This window comes from Nomascus leucogenys, chromosome 10 (assembly GCF_006542625.1).
Source record: "Nomascus leucogenys isolate Asia chromosome 10, Asia_NLE_v1, whole genome shotgun sequence".
NCBI lineage: Eukaryota > Metazoa > Chordata > Mammalia > Primates > Hylobatidae > Nomascus > Nomascus leucogenys.
In genome coordinates, this window is record NC_044390.1 from 59061877 (window position 1) to 59080120 (window position 18244).

Genomic DNA, 18244 nt, shown 5'->3' on the forward strand with positions numbered 1-18244 from the left:
CTATCATAGTAGCGATTTGATCCAGATAAGGAGTTAGAGTCTGTGAGTTAGTATGTGGCAGAAAAAGCCATTCTACTAAGTCCTGCTCTTGGACAATAACACCAGTAGGTGAATGCTGAGTTGAAAAAATTAGCAAATCTAGAGTCTTCTCTGGATCTATTCTATTTATTTGAGCTTTATGGACTTGCTTTTCAATCAGCTGTACCTCTGCCTCAGCTTCTTTTGTTAATTGCTGAGGGCTAGTGAGACTAGGATCTCCTCTAAGGATAGAAAATAGATTACTCATAGCATAGGTAGGAATGCCTAGAGCAGGTTGTATCCAGTTGATATCCCCTAGTAATTTTTGAAAGTCATTTAATTTTTTTTTTTTTTTTTTTTGAGACGGAGCCTCACTCTTTCACCCAGGCTGGAGTGCAGTGGCGCGATCTCGGCTTACTGCAGGCTCCGCCCCCCGGGGTTCACGCCATTCTCCTGCCTCAGCCTCGCGCATAGCTGGGACTACAGGCGCCTGCCACCTCGCCCGGCTAGTTTTTTGTATTTTTAGTAGAGACGGGGTTTCACCGTGTTAGCCAGGATGGTCTCGATCTCCTGACCTTGTGATCCGCCCTCCTCGGCCTTTCAAAGTGCTGGGATTACAGGCGTGAGCCACCGCGCCCGGCCGGTCATTTAATGTTTTCAATGGATAGGTCTGGCAAATTGTTGGACTGTTTAACATGCCTTGTGGCAACACTTTGCAATGAAACGCTTAGCACGCTGCAGGTTGTTTACTGCAGGAATTGTAAATGCAAACTGTTCACAGTCTTGCTCAGCTAAGGGGATAGTAAAGAAACAGTCTTTTAAATCTATGACTATTAAAGGCCAATTTTTTGGAATCTGCAGGAGAAGGCAGTCCTGGCTGTAATGTCCCCATAGGTTATATAACTGAATTAATGGCTCTTAAGTCAGTTAACATTCTCCATTTACCCGATTTTTTCTTAATTATGAAAACTGGAGAATTCCAAGGGGGAAATGTTGGAGCTATGTGTCCGTTTTCTAATTGTTCAGTAACTAAGTCCTCTAAAGCCTCGTTTCTGTTTACTTCGTGGCCATTGTTCTATCCAAATTGGCTTATCTGTTAACAATTTTAAAGGTATAGTTTCTGGAGGCTTAACAATGGCCACCATCAAAAATGATATCCTAAACCTTGGTGGGAACTTTGTCTTTCTGCTTGGAGCAGTTCCTTCAAACCCTGCAAATTTTTTCCTAGTCCCATACCAGGGACATACCCCATTTCATGCATATGTTGACTTTGAGGGCTATATAATTGCTCTGGAATTAGAACTTGTGCTCCCCATTGTTGTAGTAAATCTCTCCCCCATAAATTTATAGGTACAGAAGTTGCAATTGGTTGAATAGTCCCAGGTTGTCCATCGGGCCCTTCATAATGCAAAATATAACTACTTTGATATACTTCAGGGGCTTTACCAACTCCAACTGTGTTAAATTGAGTGGGTTGAATTGGCCATGTGGACAGCCAGTGATGTGGAGAAATGATTGAAATGTCCACTCTTGTATCTATCAAACCTTTAAATTTATTTCCCTGAATAGTTATTTCACAGGTAGGACATTTATCAGTAATTTGATTCACTCAGTAAGCTGCTTTGCCTTGTAGATTTGTGCTTCCAAATCCTCCTGTTCGTTTAATTTCACTTTTCTCCATTTCCACATATGGCACAATCAGGAGTTGTGCTTTCCTGGCTCTGCTTTCCAGGGAACAGAAGTAGCTGTAACAATTTGAATTTCCCATTGTAATCTGAATCAGTGACTCCTGCATGTACTTGCACTCCTTTTAAATTTAAACAAGATCTATCTAGAAGTAATCCAATTGTCCCCACTGGCAAGTGTCGACAGACCCCTGTTGGAACTTTTTGCAGGGGTTCCCCAGGCAGAAGACTCACAGCTTTTGTGCAGCATAAATCTACTGTGGCACTACTGGCTGTGGTGGGGGATAGATATTGTACAGGGGTGAGGGAATGGCCTCAGCCGGAAATGCCTTGGTTTGGAATGGGGCCCGGGACAGGCCCCTTATGGCATTTCCCAAATTTAAAAGGAAAAGGCTCAAATGTAGCTATAATATTTTCCTGTTGATCTGGGGGGTATATCCTAATGGAACTGCCAAGCCTCTATATCACCCTCTTGTCTAGCTTGCTGAATTCCTTTCTGAATAGAACTGTTGCTTGAGGTACTGCTCCAACAGTCGTTGGGGAAATTACTTTTCACCCAGTGTCCTTCAGAAAAGAAAGATCTGGTGGGTCAGGCCAGTCTTTGTCTTCAAAATAAGGAGGGGGTGCAGAAGGGTAGGGATGGACTGTTCCTCCTTTGCCGCTTTAGCTTTAGCTGGCAAACAAACCTGCTCTGTCATCTCTTCTGTTACTTCGTTATACTCTCCTTCCTCCTCATCATCAGTGTGAAAAGGTTCCAAGATGGAATGAACCAGAGCCCACACTTGTCCCATTGTTACCCTGATGCTTCCGAGCTCCCCTTCTTACTCACTACGGGCATTGCTTTAGAGTACTCAGGTGTCTTCCAGCTTAGTTCCACGTTCTCCAACCATTACTCCGGTGACCCTTTGACCCAGGTTCAAGCCCCACATACGGACACCACTTGCCAAGACCAGCTTGGTCGTGGAGACCCTAACCCAGCAGCACTAGAGGAATTAAAGACACACACAGAGAAATATAGAGTGCGGAGTGGCAAATCGGGGCTGACAGCCTTCAGAGCTGAGAGCCACGAACAGAAATTTACCCACATATTTATTGACAGCAAGCCAGTGATAAGCATTGTTTCTGTAGATTATAGATTATCTAAAAGTATTCCTTTCAGTAAACAAAGGGATGGGCCAAAACAAAGGGATGGGCTCTGGCTAGTTATCTGCAGCAGGAACATGTCCTTAAGGCACAGATCACTTATGCTATTGTTTGTGGTTTAGGAACACCTTTAAGCTGTTTTCTTCCCTGGGTGGGCCAGGTGTTCCCTGCCCTCATTCTGGTAAACCAACAACCTTCAGTGTAGGCGTCATGGCCATCACAAACATGTCACAGTGCTGCAGAGATTTTGTTTATGGCCAGTTTTGGGGCCAGTTTATGGCCAGATTTGGGGGACTGTTCCCAACACCTGGGTCTCTATCACACTGTGATGGTTGAATTGGCAGCCAGTACCGCCAGGCATCCTGCATCATCACTGCAGGAGGTAAGCTCTACCCTAGTACCCTGTCTGGGAAATAGCACACCCACAGTCCCCTATCTTACTAAGTTTATGGGGTAACAGCAGGGAGTGGTCTTTAGGAGAGAAATCTGTCCTGGGGTTTTGGTTTTGTGAGTGAGACGTATTCTCAGCTGTCTCCCCACAGGGAGAGAGCCTGTTATCCCCTATGCATTCTAGACTTCTGAAGCAGAGTCTCCAGCCTAAGTCCCTATCCCTTGTAAAGAGAGATTGTACTGAAAATGTGTTTAAAATATCAAGGAAGGCTTTATTCTGCACAATTGTAGTATGTGTCATGAGAACTATAATATGGAGTGAGACTACAGTTCTGTATATTATATTACAGTTCTCACGACACGTAATAGGCTGTCTCCCTAAGTTTAATCTCCCTCCTATATTACAGGGCAAGGTGAGGGAAAGGATGGAACTTGGTGAGGTGTCAGCAGTTAGGGAAGAGAAAGTTGATGAATTATCATGAGTGAGGGAAATTGAACTTGATTGGAAATACTAAGTTTTGGTGGGGGGGATTCTCTGTGAACTGTCTTAAAAGGCTTTTTGCTGTAACTGGGCTCTGCAGAAGAAGGCCAAAGCCTAGACAAGAAGAGGGCTGTGAGCTCAAGTTTGGTCAAAGAAGGAGTCCTGGCTGGGTGCGGTGGCTCACAGCTGTAATCCCAGCACTTTGGGAGGCCAAGGTGGGTGAATCACGAGGTCAGGAGTTCAAGACCAGCCTGGCCAACATGGTGAAACCCCCATCTCTACTAAAAATACAAAAAAATTAGCTGGGTATAGTGGTGGGCGCCTGTAATCCCGCTACTTGGGAAGCTGAGGCAGGAGAATTGCTTGAACCCAGGAGGCAGAGGTTGCAGTGAGCCAAGATTGCACTACTGCTCTCCAGCCTGGGTGGCAGAGTGAGACTACTCCGTCTCAAAAAGAAAAATAAAAAAAGTAAAGCAGGAGTCCTTAAGACCCCTGTAGCTTAGTGCTGTTTTGTTGTTGTTGTTGTTGTTGTTTTTGAGAGAGTCTCGCTCTGTCGCCGAGGCTGGAGTGCAGTGGCGCAATCTCAGCTCACAGCAACCTCCGCCTCCCTGGTTCAAGCGATTCTCCTGCCTCAGCCTCCCCAGTAGCTGGTATTATAGGCGCCCATCACTACACCCAGCTAATTTTTGTGTTTTTAGTAGAGACAGGGTTTCACCATGTTAGTCAGTCTGGTCTCAAACTCCTGACCTCAGGTGATCCGGCCACCTCTGCTTCTCAAAGTGCTGGGATTACAGGCATGAGCAACCGTGCTCGGCCAGCTCTTCTTAGGAATGACAATCCCTAAATTTCTGCTTTCCTCACTACATTACAAAACTCTCACTCCTCTCTCGAAAGGATGTCTTCAATTATGTGTTTCTCATGATACACTTGAAACAGCTGCAGTACTTAAATTACTATTTTTTACTTTAATAAATGGCTATATTTAAAATTTTATTATTTTATGAATACTTTTCTTGAGAGAAAGTGCTCAATAACCACCTGAAACTACACTGTATGAAATACTTATGCCTGTTGACTCCTGATGTTGAGCACCACTTCATATACTTATTGGTGATTTCTATGTATTGGAGAAATGCCATTCAAATACTTTTGCTTTTTTTTATTTTTTTGAGACAGAGTCTTGCTGTCTTGCCCTGGCTGGAGTGCAGTGGCACAATCTTGGCTCACTGCAGCCTCTGCTGCCCAGGTTCAAGCGATTCTCCTGCCTCAGCCTCTTGAGTAACTGGGATTACAGGAATGTGCCATCATGCCCGGCTAATTTTTATATTTTTAGTAGAGAGAGGATTTCACCATTTTGGCCAGGCTGGTCTTGAACCCCTGACCTCAAGTCATCCACCCACCTCGGACTCCCAAAGTGCTAAGATTACAGGTGTGAGCCACCATACCTGGCCTATGCCCATCTTTTAATCAATATCAATTAGTTTTTTTTTAACTTGGTACTGTGATTATTATTTTTAATTATTGTAAAATAATAAACTTCAATTTTACCAGCTTAAGCAGTTTTAAGTGTATAGTTGCACAACACTACATAACTCATCTAAGGTGAATTATACTATAATTTTCTTTTTGTGATTAGCTTTTTGCAATTACCATAGCATCCTGAAGTTTTGTGATTGTTCATGACACAAGATGTTATAAGATTAATATGTCAATGTATATATATGCCTAGCATATTTTCATTATGCATGCAGCCATCAATGGACATGTGGATTGATCCAGCTCTTTGATTTTGTGAAGAGTGGCTTTCAAATATGTCTTCAGGTTTCAGTTTTCAATTTTTTACTGTTCCCATAGAAGCTGAGCCATTTATTATCCTTTAAACAGAGAACAAGGAGTCCCTTTTCCCTCTGTTGATGGTGTCATCTCATGCACAAAAGTGGTTTTTGTGAGATGGAGTCTTGCTGTTGCCCAAGCTGGAGTGCAGTATCATGATCTCAGCTCACTGCAACCTCCAACTCCTAGGTTCAACTGTTTCTCCTGCCCCAGCCTCCCAAGTAGCAGAATTACAGGTGCGCACCACCACGCCTGGCTAATTTTTGTATTTTTAGTAGAGGCGGTGTTTCACCATGTTGGCCAGGCCGGTCACCAACTCCTAGGCTCAGGTGATCCTCCTGCCTCAGCCTTCCAAAGTGGTGGGGTTACAGGTGTGAGCCACCATGCCTGGCCACAAAAGTTTTTAAAAGTTTGATAAATATTTGCCTTTTTGTTGAGACTAGGTGCCTGGAATTTTTTTTTTTTTTTTTAAATGGAGACTTGCCCTGTCACCCAGGCTGGAGTGTGGTGGTGTGATCTTGGCCTACTGCAGCCTCTGCCTCTAGGATTCCCACAATTCTCCTGCCTCAGCCTCCTGGGTAGCTGGGATTATAGGCATGCGCCACCACGCCTGGCCAATTTTATTTTTTTGAGACCGAGTCTCACTCTGTTGCCCAGGCTGGAGTGCAGTGGCATGAGCTCATGAGTGTAGAGCTCATGAGTTTTTGTTTTAGTTATTTATGACTCATCATTTAGACTGATAAGACCCCTTGTAAAACCCAGTTTTTTGGTTTTTGTTTCTGCTGCAGTACTCAGAACAAAATTCACTTTCTAGATAACATCAAAGGTTAAACTTTGTCGATAGGCATTTTTTTCAAGGATATGCAGCCTCAGGACTGCTAATGTTAACTTTTTCTGCACAGGACTTTGGAAGACTTTGTTATGGCAGGTGCTGTACTCCCACTTTACAAACAAACATTAGGGGCAGCCCCGGCAGCACACCTTTCTGGATTTACCAAAAATACACATTTTCCTATTCTACTGTTGCTTTACCACATGGTTCAATTGTAGCCTCAGAATTACTTTATGGAAGAAACTTGAGTATAGACAGAGAGTGTGAGGTCTGATGGTCATGGAATAATTGTTTTGAGTCCACAGCATCATGGAAACTTCTTGGGAATAGAATAGGCTCCCAGTGCTGTTAGTCTTATCCATCCTCCTCTATACATGTGAGATGTTTCAGGATTCAGTGGCCTTTGAGGATGTGGCTGTGACCTTCACCCAAGAGGAATGGGCTTTGCTGGATCCTTCCCAGAAAAATCTCTATAGAGATGTGATGCAAGAAACTTTCAAGAACCTGGCCTCTATAGGTAAGGGTGATAATATTACTTCCTTCAGTAAATGAGACAACAAGTATTTTTTTTTTTTTTCTGAGAACAAGTATTTTTAGCTCATGTATGCTGTTGAGTGATTTACAATGTGGACAGGGAATATTTGATAAATAAAGGAAGCATGCTTGCAGTGTACCATGAACATAGAATCAAGTAATTTTTAAAATAATTTTATACTAATTCAAGATTATTTTCCTTGTTCTGTGTTGTAGGGAAAAAATGGAAAGCCCAGAACATATATGTAGAGTACAAAAATCTAAGGAGAAACCTAAGGTAACTTGCACTCACAAGACAAAGATGTGTCTCTCTAGAAAATCTTAGAATGGGAGAAAATGTTAAAAAAAAAAAAAAAAGGAAACAAAAGAAATAAGCACAATTTCAATCTATTTATTCTTAGAAAATTTCCTCTAAACACATATTGAAGTGTGATGTAGGCTTGACACAATGGCTCAGGCCTATATTTCAGCCCTTTGGGAGGTTCAGGCTGGAGGATCACTTGAGCCCAGGAGTTTAAGGCCATACTAAGCCATGATGGCATCACTGCACTCCAGCCTGGGCAAAAGTGTGAGACCCTGACCCAAAAACAAATTTAAAAAGACAGATATTTGGCCGGGCGCAGTGGCCCAAGCCTGTAATCCCAGCACTTTGGGAGGCCGAGGCGGGTGGATCACAAGGTCAGGAGATCGAGACCATCCTGGCTAACATGGTGAAACCCCGTCTCTACTAAAAATACAAAAAATTAGCCGGGCGTGATGGCGAGCGCCTGTAGTCCCAGCTACACAGGAGGCTGAGGCAGGAGAATGGCGTGAACCCGGGAGGCGGAGCTTGCAGTGAGCCGAGATTGTGCCACTGCACTCCAGCCTGGGCAACAGAGCAAGACTCCATCTCAAAAAAAAAAAAAAAAAAAAAAAAAAAAAACAGATATTTAGTATTTGTAAAATAGTTTACTTTAAAATAGTATTCAGAGAGGCCAGGCGCGGTGGCTCACGCCTGTAATCCCAGCACTTTGGAAGGCCGAGGAGGGCAGATCACTTGAGGTCAGGAGTTCAAGAGCAGCCTGGCCAACATAGTGAAACCCCATCTCTACTAAAAATATAAAAATTAGCCAGGCATCGTGGTGGACACCTGTTATCCCAGCTACCCTGGAGGCTGAGGCAGGAGAATCGCTTGAACCCAGGAGGGGGAGGTTGCAGTGAGCCGAGTTTGCCCCACTGCATTCCAGCCTAGGTGACAGAATGAGTCTCTATCTCAAAAAAACAAAACAAAAAACAGTATTCAGAAGCCTTCTATCATCTTTTCTGATAATAGATATGGCTGGGCCATCTTGTAGAGCTTGTGGTCCATTCATATTCAAACAATTCAGACAGGGCAGAAAGCCTACAGTTTCCTGGATGATGTTAAAAATGGAAGTGCAGGCCAGGCACAGTGGCTCACGCCTGTAATCCCAGCATTTTGGGAAGCCGAGGCAGGTGGATCACCAGAGGTCAAGAGTTCAAGACCAGTCTGGCCAACATGGTGAAACCCTGTCTCTACTAAAAATACAAAAATTAGGGTAATCTCAGCACTTTGGGAGGCTGAGGTGGGTGGATCACTTGAGCTCAGGAGTTCAAGACCATGTTGGGCAACATGGTGAAACCCCGTCTCTACTAAAATACAAAAAATTAGCTGGGTGTGGTGGTGTGCACCTATAGTCCCAGCTACTTAGGAGGCTGAGGCAGGAAAATTGTTTGAACTCAGGAGGCAGAAGTTGCAGTGAGCCAAGATCGCACCACTACACTCCAGCCTGGGCAAGCGATTGAGACTCTATCTCGAAAAAATGCAAGTACAATACTTGTGAATGAATATAAAATCACTGATAAGCAAACCCATTATAATGTACTTCTCATTGTTCACAGAATTGTGGGAGAGAGACTCTTTGAAAGTAAAGAAGGTCATCAGCATGGAGAAATTTTGACCCAGGTTCCAGATGACATGCTGAAGAAGAAAACAACTACTGGAGTAAAATCATGCGAAAGCGGTGTGTATGGAGAAGCAGGCAGTGCTCATTCATCTCTTAATAGGCACATCAGAGATGACAATGGACACAAAGCATATGAGTATCAAGAATATGGACAGAAACCACATAAATGTAAATACTGTAAAAAACCTTTCAACTGTCTCTCCTCTGTTCAGACACATGAAAGGGCTCATAGTGGAAGGAAACTCTATGTTTGTGAGGAATGCAGAAAAACATTTATTTCCCATTCAAGCCTTCAAAGACACAGGATAATGCACAGTGGAGATGGACCTTATAAGTGTAAATTTTGTGGGAAAGCCTTGATGTTTCTCAGTTTGTATCTTATCCACAAACGAACTCACACTGGAGAGAAACCATATGAATGTAAACAGTGTGGTAAAGCCTTTAGTCATTCTAGTAGCCTTCGAGTACATGAAAGAACTCACACTGGGGAGAAGCCTTATAAATGTAATGAGTGTGGGAAAGCATTCTGTAGTTCCACACGCCTTCATGCTCATAAAAGAACTCACACTGGGGAGAAGCCATATGAATGTAAACAGTGTGGGAAAGCCCTCAGCTCTTCCCATTCTTTTCAAATACATGAAAGAACTCACACGGGGGAGAAGCCATATGAATGTAAGGAATGTGGAAAAGCATTCAAGTGTCCCAGTTCTGCTCGTAGACATCAAAGAACCCACTCTAGGAAAAAACCCTATGAATGTAAACATTGTGGGAAAGTATTATCTTATCTTACCAGCTTTCAAAACCACCTGGGAATGCACACTGGAGAGACATCTCATAAATGTAAGATATGTAGGAAAGCCTTTTATTCTCCCAGGTCACTTCAAACACATGAAAAAACTCACACTGGAGAGAAACCCTATAAATGCAACCAATGTGGTAAAGCCTTTAATTCTTCCAGTTCCTTCCGATATCATGAAAGGACTCACACTGGAGAGAAACCTTATGAGTGTAAGCAATGTGGGAAAGCCTTCAGATCTGCCTCAATCCTTCAAGCGCATGGTAGGACTCACACGGGAGAGAAACCCTATGCATGTAAGGAATGTGGAAAACCATTTAGTACTTTCTCTTTCTTTCAAATACATGAAAGGATGCACAGAGAAGAGAAGCCATATGAATGTAAGGGTTGTGGGAAAGCATTCAGTTTGCCCAGTTTATTTCATAGACATGAAAGGACTCACACTGGAGGGAAAACCTAATGAATGCAAGCAGTGTGGCAGATCCTTCAGTTGTTTGAGTTCCTTTCGATATCATGGAAGGACTCACACTGGAGAGAAACCCTATGCATGTAAGCAATGTGGGAAGTCTTTTGGATGTGCCTCGCGACTTCAAATGCATGGAAGGACTCACACTGGAGAGACACCGTACAAATGTAAGCAATGTGGGAAAGCTTTTGGATGTCCCTCAAACCTTCGAAGGCATGGAAGGACTCACACTGGAGAGAAACCCTATAAATGTAAGCAATGTGGTAAAGTCTTTAGATGTTCTTCACAACTTCAAGTGCATGGAAGGACTCACTGCATAGGCACCCCATAACCCCAGGCTTTAGGAGGCTGAGGTGGGAGGACTGCTTAAGCCCAGGAGTTCAAGACCAGCCTGGGCAACATGGTGAGACTCTATTATAAAAATTAAATAAATAAAAAGACTTCCAGTTGGTGGTAATGACAGTTGAGAAATCGTGGCTGGGATACAATGGCATCTGCTGGGCAGGGCAGAGAAGTCACAGAGGGAGAATGGGTGGGCAGGGGGCTACTGGAACAAAATGGTCATCTGGGTCCCACAGCAGCAATGAGTTTAAAGGCCAGGGAGAGGTGGGAAAAGGTGAGGGCTCCCCGGATGCAATGCCAGAGACATGGTGATGTCCTTAGGTCCAGGACTGCTGGGGGCGGTGGCACCTGAGGGAGGTAGGTGTGGAGGGGCATCCTTGTGTGGACTGGGGAGGGAGCATGAAGGAACACAGGGTAAAGTTCAAGTCATGGCTGAGGCCAGTTCAAGCTGAGGGTAAAGGTGCCTGGGGGAGGGCATGAGAGTCAAGCCAGGTTTGGGGGACAGGGCAGAGAGTTTCTAAGTTGTATGGGTCTGCTGAGGGATCCAGCATGACTGGGTCCAGTCAGGGAGTTAGGGGGATTCAGAGTGAAGGGTTGGATCCTGGACATTTGCGTAAGCCAGGAGGGACAAGGAAGGTGGTGGCAGGGAGCATACAGTCCATGGGTATTGGGTGTGTGTCCTGTCAACCTCACGTCATGCAAAAATGTAGGACTGAGTTGTGAAGAGTTTATTCAAGTGAAAAGCTGGGAATGGCCATTCAGGAAAACACACACTCCAGAGAAATGGGCACAGGGCTCCAAAGACAAGAGTTCTTTCTTAGATTTTCAATGAATCATTTTCACCAGTCCTAACAGTCTTCAGGTCGCCTTTCCTTCTGTTCTAACTGCTCTCCTTGTATCCTTGGGAGGGTTTGTGATGCTGTCCTGTTTGGAAAAGCCATGCTGCTCTCTTTACACTTTACAGTAGTTTGGTTTGGATCATTTCTGTGCTGTGCTCAGATGCTCCTTCCTTCATATAAGGTTGAGGAAAAGGAGACACATCTGACCCATCCATGTGTGTTTGTGAAACAGGCAGCAGCAAATATATTCAGTTTTAGGAATTAGGCTCACACTGGAAGGAGAGGTCAGAGCCCTTGGGGGAATATTTATGAACAAATAACAGATGATTAAATTCTCCAAACAACTTTTCCACTTGAGAATAAGGTGCTTCTAGTTAAATTATGCAATTCATTCAGCAATCTAATGTTTCATGTAATACTGATGATCCTACTAATTATCCTGATGTTCTCTACTTAATGCTTAATGAAAAATATGGCACTTCAAAATAGCTTCTGCAGCAAGGGAAGATACATTTTAAGACCCTTTTCCGGGGTGGGCACGGTGGCTCACGCCTGTAATCCCAACACTTTGGGAGGCCGAGACGGTCGAATCACCAGGTCATGAGATCAAGACCATGCTGGCTAACACGGTGAAACCCCGTCTCTACTAAAAAAATACAAAAAAATTAGCCAGGCATGGTGGCGGGCACCTGTAGTCCCAGCTATTCGGGAGGCTGAGGCAGGAGAATGGCATGAACCTGGGATGCGGAGCTTGCAGTGAACCAAGATCACGCAACTGCGCTCCAGCCTGGGCGACAGAGCGAGACTCCTTCTCAAAACAAACAAACAAAAAACCCTTTTCTCCAAAGCATACTGGAATTCACAATTATAAAGAAATTCACTATTATAAAGAAATGTGGGTCAGGTGCAGTTGGCTCATGCCTGTAATCTTAGCACACTGAGAGGCCAACCTGGGTGGATTGCCTGAGCTCAGGAGGCAGCCTGGGCAACATGGTGAAACCCCGTCTCTATTAAAAATACAAAAAAAATTAGCTGGGCATAGTGGCGGACACCTGTAGCCTCAGCTACTCGGGAGGATGAGGCACAAGAATTCCTTGAACCCAGGAGGTGGAGGTTGCAGTTAGCTGTGATTGCATCATTTCACTCCAGCCTGGGTGACTAAGCAAGACTCCATCTCAAAAAAAAAAAAAAAAAAAAAAGACTGTAGAACAGAACTGGGGTCCATTCATGCTGCCCGGGAAAACTAGATATTTACAGAGGTTTGATGGGCTAGAAAGAAAGGCTTTTATTGCAGAGCTCCAGGCAAGAAGGACCAGGAAGATAAATGTTCAAATCCTGGCCTCCCCGAAGGCAAGGTGGATCATGCCTGTAATCAAAGTGCTTGGGGAGGCTGAGGCAGGTGGATCACCTGAGGTCAGAAGTTTGAGACCAGCCTGGCCAACATGGTGAAACCTCGTCTCTACTAAAAATACCAAATTAGCCAGGTGTGGTGGCGTGCACATGTAATCCCAGCTACTCACGCGGCCGAGGCAGGAGAAACACTTGAATCCAGGAGGTGGAGGTTGCAGTGAGCCAAGATCGCACGATTGCATTCCAGCCTGGGCAAAAAGAGTGAAACTCTGTCTCAAAAAAAATAAAAAATAAAAAAATGTTATGCTTTGTTTGTTGTGTGTTTGAGAAAAGATCTCACTCTGTTGCCCAGGCTGGAGTACAGTGGTGCCATCATGGCTCACTGTAGCCTCCAACTCCTGGGCTCAAGCGATCCTCTCACCTCAACCTCCCCAGTATCTGGGACTACAGGTATTCACCACTCCTGGCTAATTTTAATTTTTTTTTTTGTAGAGATGAGGACTCCCTATGTTGCCTAAACTGGTTTGGAACTCCTAAGCTAATGCGATCTTTGTGGCTAGGCCTCACAAAGTGCTGGGATTACACTGGGACCTGATAGCATTCAGAAATATGCCAACGGTCCAAGAGCAAAATTTTTGGGGGGGGGCAGAGGGGGAAGGGCTATTTTCAATTTCATTTCAGAGTTAAACTATAAGCTAAATTCCCTCCCAAGGTTAGTTTGGCCTATGCCCAGGAATGAACAAGGACAGCTTGGAAGGTAGAAGCAAGATGGAGCCGGCCGGGTGCGATGGCTCACGCCTGTAATCCCAGCACTTTAGGAGGCTGAGGCGGGCGAATCACGAGGTCAGGAGTTCGAGACCAGCCTGGCCAACATGGTGAAACCCCGCCTCTACTAAAAATACAAAAAATTAGCTGGGCGTAGTGGCAGGTGCCTGTAATCTCAGCTACTCGGGAGGCTGAGGCAGGAGAATCTCTTGAACTTGGGAGGTGGAGGTTGCAGTGAGCTGAGATCATACCACTGCACTCCAGCCCTGGCGACAGAGTAAGACTCCATCTCAAAAAAAAAAAAAAAAGTAAGATGGAGTCAGGTCGGATCTCTTTTCGCTGTACTAACTGTCTCATTTATAATTTTTGTAAAGGTAGTTTCAATCTCTCCCTTTGGGTTTCATAACACCTCATTCTTTTTTTTTTTTTTTTTTTTTTTGAGATGGAGTCCCGCTCTTTCACCCAGGCTGGAGTGCAGTGGCATGATCTCGGCTCACTGCAGGCTCCGCCCCCTGGGGTTCATGCCATTCTCCTGCCTCAGCCTCCCTTGTAGCTGGGACTACAGGCGCCCTGCCACCTCGCCCGGCTAATTTTTTGTATTTTTAGTAGAGACAGGGTTTCACCGTGTTAGCCAGGATGGTCTCGATCTCCTGACCTCGTGATCCGCCCGCCTCGGCCTCCCAAAGTGCTGGGATTACAGGCGTGAGCCACTGCATAACACCTTATTCTTAAGGTGTGGGCTATAAGGATGGAAAAAGGATGAAGACCACTTTAACTTCTTCCTGCTGACAGGGGATGTAGTGGGGGTAGGTGCTTACCCCAAAGTGTGAGGAGTGGAACCACTTTGCAGCCATCTGAGCATGCTCACATAGGCTGGGTTGGGGTTCGAAGGCTTGCATGACAAAGACATTAGTATTCTCATCTATAGTTTTAGTACAGCATTAATATTTATGCGAACAGCATACTATAGTTTTAGCACAGAACAGTGAACTATAAGGTAAATAATGAGTCCCAGGATAAAGAGTGAAAGTCTTAGCTTCAGAAGCCTTTGTAGAATTGATCTTAAGCTCTGAGGGATACAGGTAAAAAGCTCTGAGAACCAGCCAGGCATGGTGGCTCATGCCTGTAATCCCAGCACTTTGGGAGACTAAGGTGGGTGGATCACCTGAGGTCAGGAGTTCGAGACCAGCCTAGCCAACATAATAAAACCCCGTCTCTACTAAAAATACAAAAAAACTAGCTGGGTGTGGTGGCAGGTGCCTGTAATTGGAGCTACTCAGGAAGCTGAGGCAGGAGAATCGCTTGAACCCAGGAGGTGGAGGTTGCAGTGAGCCGAGACCGCACCATTGTACTCCAGTCCAGCCTGGGCAACAAGAGCAAAACTCAATCTTAAAAAAAAAAAAAAAAAAAGCAGCTCTGAGAACCAATCAGACATGGGGTCATTAGAAGCGAGAGATTTGGGTCAGAGGTTGTTAGATTGGGATAGACAGAAAAGGGCAAATTTAAATATCTTCTCCCATATCTTTTTTAGTCAATTTCCTAGTTCTGAGACTAAACTCTTTTTAAAAATTGGCTTTGCTGAAACTTTGCTCGCTAAGGAATCTCAGATTGTACTTTTTAAAGCCTTGAAGCCCAGCCACAGACTTATCTATGCCTGCAAATATCTGTATGAGTTGAGTGAATTTTTCTCCTGTCAAGGTCCCGAGATAACTTGAGGCTCCTGGGCCTGTCAGAAAGTGACATTCTTTTTTTTTGAGAGAGAGTTTCACTCTCGTTGCCCAGCTGCAGTGCAGTGGCATGATCTCGGCTCACTGGAACCTCCACCTCCCAGGGTCAAGCGATTCTCCTGCCTCAGCCTCCCAAGTAGCTGGGATTACAGGTGCGCGCTACCATGCCTGGCTACTTTTATATTTTTAGTAGAGACGGGGTTTCACCATGTTGGTCAGGCTGGTCTCGAACTCCTGACCTCAGGTGATCCACCTGCCTCAGTCTCCCAAAGTGCTGGGATTACAAGTGTGAGCCACCACGCCTGGTCTTTTTTTTTTTTTTTTTTTTTTTAAGGTAATTCAGTTTTAATTTATTTTCATCAGTTTTTCTTCATAATCCAGATATTTTAAAATGCAAAGAAAATTAACTTTCAATGATATGTTCAGGGACTGGCACTAAAAATTTTCAGACTGCAAATGAGTTATACAAATGAAAATATCAAATGGAGATCCAGTTATCACAATGAAAGCACTCAACATATTAAAAGTTCACAAGTATTTGTATTGAGCACATTAAAAAAGTCAGCTTGCTAACTGTTGTGATTTTAAAGAACTAATGCAGAAGTTTGAAGAAAATAGATTAGTTAACTTATAAAGAGATTAAAGAGCCTGAAACAAGTATTAAAAAGAAATTTGTGCCTTTATTAGAATGTTGTCAGGCTTTATATGCCAATTTTGATAAATTATTGTTGTTTTGTTTTTTATAAGAAATGATACTACAGAACTGCAAAACTGGTCCAACACTCTTGTCTTTACTCTTCTTTTAAAGCAAGAAACAGTGGCGTGATCTCGGCTCACTGCAACCTCCGCCTCCCAGGTTCAAGTGATTCTCTTGCCTCAGCCTCCAGAGTAGCTAGGATTACAGGCATGTGCCATGATGCCTGGCTAATTTTTATATTTTTAGCAGAGACAGGGTTTCACCATGTTGGCCAAGCTGGCCTCGAACTCCTGACCTCCAGGACGCCTCCCAGGTTCAAGTGATCCACCTGCCTCTGCCTCCCAAAGTGCTGGGATTACAGGCATGAGCCACCATGCCTGACCCTATGTGCAATTTTTTTTTTTTTTTTAATACAAGGTCTCACTCTGTTGCCCAGGCTGGAGCGCAGTGGCATGCTCAGCTCACTACAACCTCTGCCTCCCGGGTTTAAGCAATTCTTGTGCCTCAGTCTCCCAAGTAGCTGGGATTACAGGTGAGTACCACCATGCCCGGCTAATTTTTACATTTTTAGTAGAGATGGGGTTTCCCCATACTGGCCAGGCTGGTCTCAAACTCCTGACCTCGTGATCTGCCCACCTTGGCCTCCCAAAGTGCTGGGATTACATGTATGAGCCACTGTGCCTGGCCTGGAAATTCTTAATACTATTTTCTCATAGAGTACTTTACAAATACTAAACCTCTATCATTTTTCTTGAATGGGGGTCATCCTGTTGCCCAGGCTGGAGTGTAGTGGCATCATTGTGGTTTACAGCAGCCTCAAACTCCTGGGCTGAAGTGATTCTGACTCAGCCTCCTGAGCAGCTAGAACTACAGGTACATGCCACAATGTCTCGCTAGTTCTTTGTTGTTATGAGGTCTTGCTGTTTTGCCCAGGCTGTTCTCAAACTCTAGGCCTCTAGCAATCCTTCCACCTCTACCTCCAAATAGTTGGATTACAGGTGTGACCCACTGTGCCCAGTTTATGTCACACTGAAATATAGGATTTTAGATAAAATGTTTTAAGAATAAATAAATGTGGCAGCCAGGCGCAATGGCTCATACCTGTAATCCTGGCACTTTGGGAGGGCAAGGCAGGCAGATCAACGAGGTCAGGAGATCAAGATTGCGCTACCGCACTCCAGCCTGGGCGACAGAGCAAGAATCTGTCCCAAAAAAAAAAAAAAAAAGAAAAAGAAAAAGTGGCCAGGCGTGGCGGCTAATGCCTGTAATCCCAGCACTTTGGGAGGCCAAGGTAGGCAGATCACTTCAGGCCAGGAGTTTAAGACCAGCCTGGCCAAGGTGATGAAACCCTGTCTCTATTAAAAATACAAAAATTAGCCAGGGATGGTAGTGCACTCCTGTAATCCCAGCCACTCAGGAGGCTGAGGCACAAGAATTGCTTCAATCTGGGAAGCAGAGATTGCAGTGAGCCGAGATCGTGCCACTGCACTCCAGCCTAGGCAACAATAAAACTCTGTCTCAGAAAGAAAAAATAATAATAATTATTATTATAAATAAACAAATTTGATGCTGGGCTTATTTCCTTCATTTGCTTTTCTTTTTTTTTTTTTGAGACAGTCTCGCTCTGTCACCTAGGCTGGAGTGCGATGGCGAGATCTTGGCTCACTGCAACCTTTGCCTCCCGGGTTCAAGCGATTCTCCTGCATCAGCCTCCTGAGTAGACTACAGGCGCATGCCACCATGCCCGGCTAATTTTTAGTACATATGGGGTTTCACTGTTTTAGTCAGGATGGTCTCAATCTCCTGACCTTGTGATCCGCCCACCTCAGCCTCCCAAAATGCGCTGTGAGCCACCGTGCCCAGCCTTTTTTTTTTTAAACATAGTCTCACATTCTAAGATTTTCTAGAAAGACATTGCTTTGTTTTGTAAGTGTAAATTACCTTAGATTTCTGTAGTGATCTTCAATATTCTGGTCTTTCCATTTATTTCCTAAAATACAGAACCAGGAAAACAGTCTTAATTAGTATAAAGCTATAATAAAAATAATATTCTGTGTTCATGGTACACTGCATCCATGCCTCATTTATTCACTGACATATTCCCTGTCCATATTCCAAATCATGGAATAGCATTAATGAGCTAAAAACACGTTCTCGGCCAGGTGCGGTGGCTCATGCCTGTAATCCCAGCACTTTGGGAGGCCGAGGCGGGCAGATCATGAGGTCAGGACATCGAGACCATCCTGGCAAACACAGTGAAACCCTGTCTCTACTAAAAATACAAAAATTAGCCGGGCGTGGTGGCAGGCACCTGTAGTCCCAGCTACTCGGGAGGCTAAGGCCGGAGAATGGCGTGAACCCAGGAGGCAGAGCTTGCAGTGA

The 18244-nt window shown here is 44.5% G+C and overlaps 2 protein-coding genes across 3 annotated transcripts in view; both read left to right on the forward strand.

Moving 5' to 3' along the window:
• Positions 1-10588, forward strand: part of ZNF433 (zinc finger protein 433) — a 23185-nt gene extending 12597 nt beyond the window's left edge. Inside the window, exons 2-4 of one of the 2 annotated variants that reach the window (XM_030820757.1) lie at positions 6773-6899; positions 7133-7193; positions 8816-10588. In XM_030820757.1, coding sequence (XP_030676617.1) covers positions 6773-6899; positions 7133-7193; positions 8816-10136 — 1509 coding nt within the window. In that variant the 3' untranslated portion in view covers positions 10137-10588. Of the gene's footprint in view, positions 1-6214; positions 6900-7132; positions 7194-8815 lie in introns of those variants that run through there. The other variant, XM_030820756.1, reaches the window with a different exon arrangement.
• The window catches only part of LOC115836974 (zinc finger protein 433-like), a 21500-nt gene continuing 13399 nt past the window's right edge, over positions 10144-18244 (forward strand). The window contains exon 1 of the mRNA XM_030820767.1: positions 10144-10393. Coding sequence (XP_030676627.1) covers positions 10270-10393 — 124 coding nt within the window. The 5' untranslated portion in view covers positions 10144-10269. The remainder of the gene's footprint in view (positions 10394-18244) is intronic.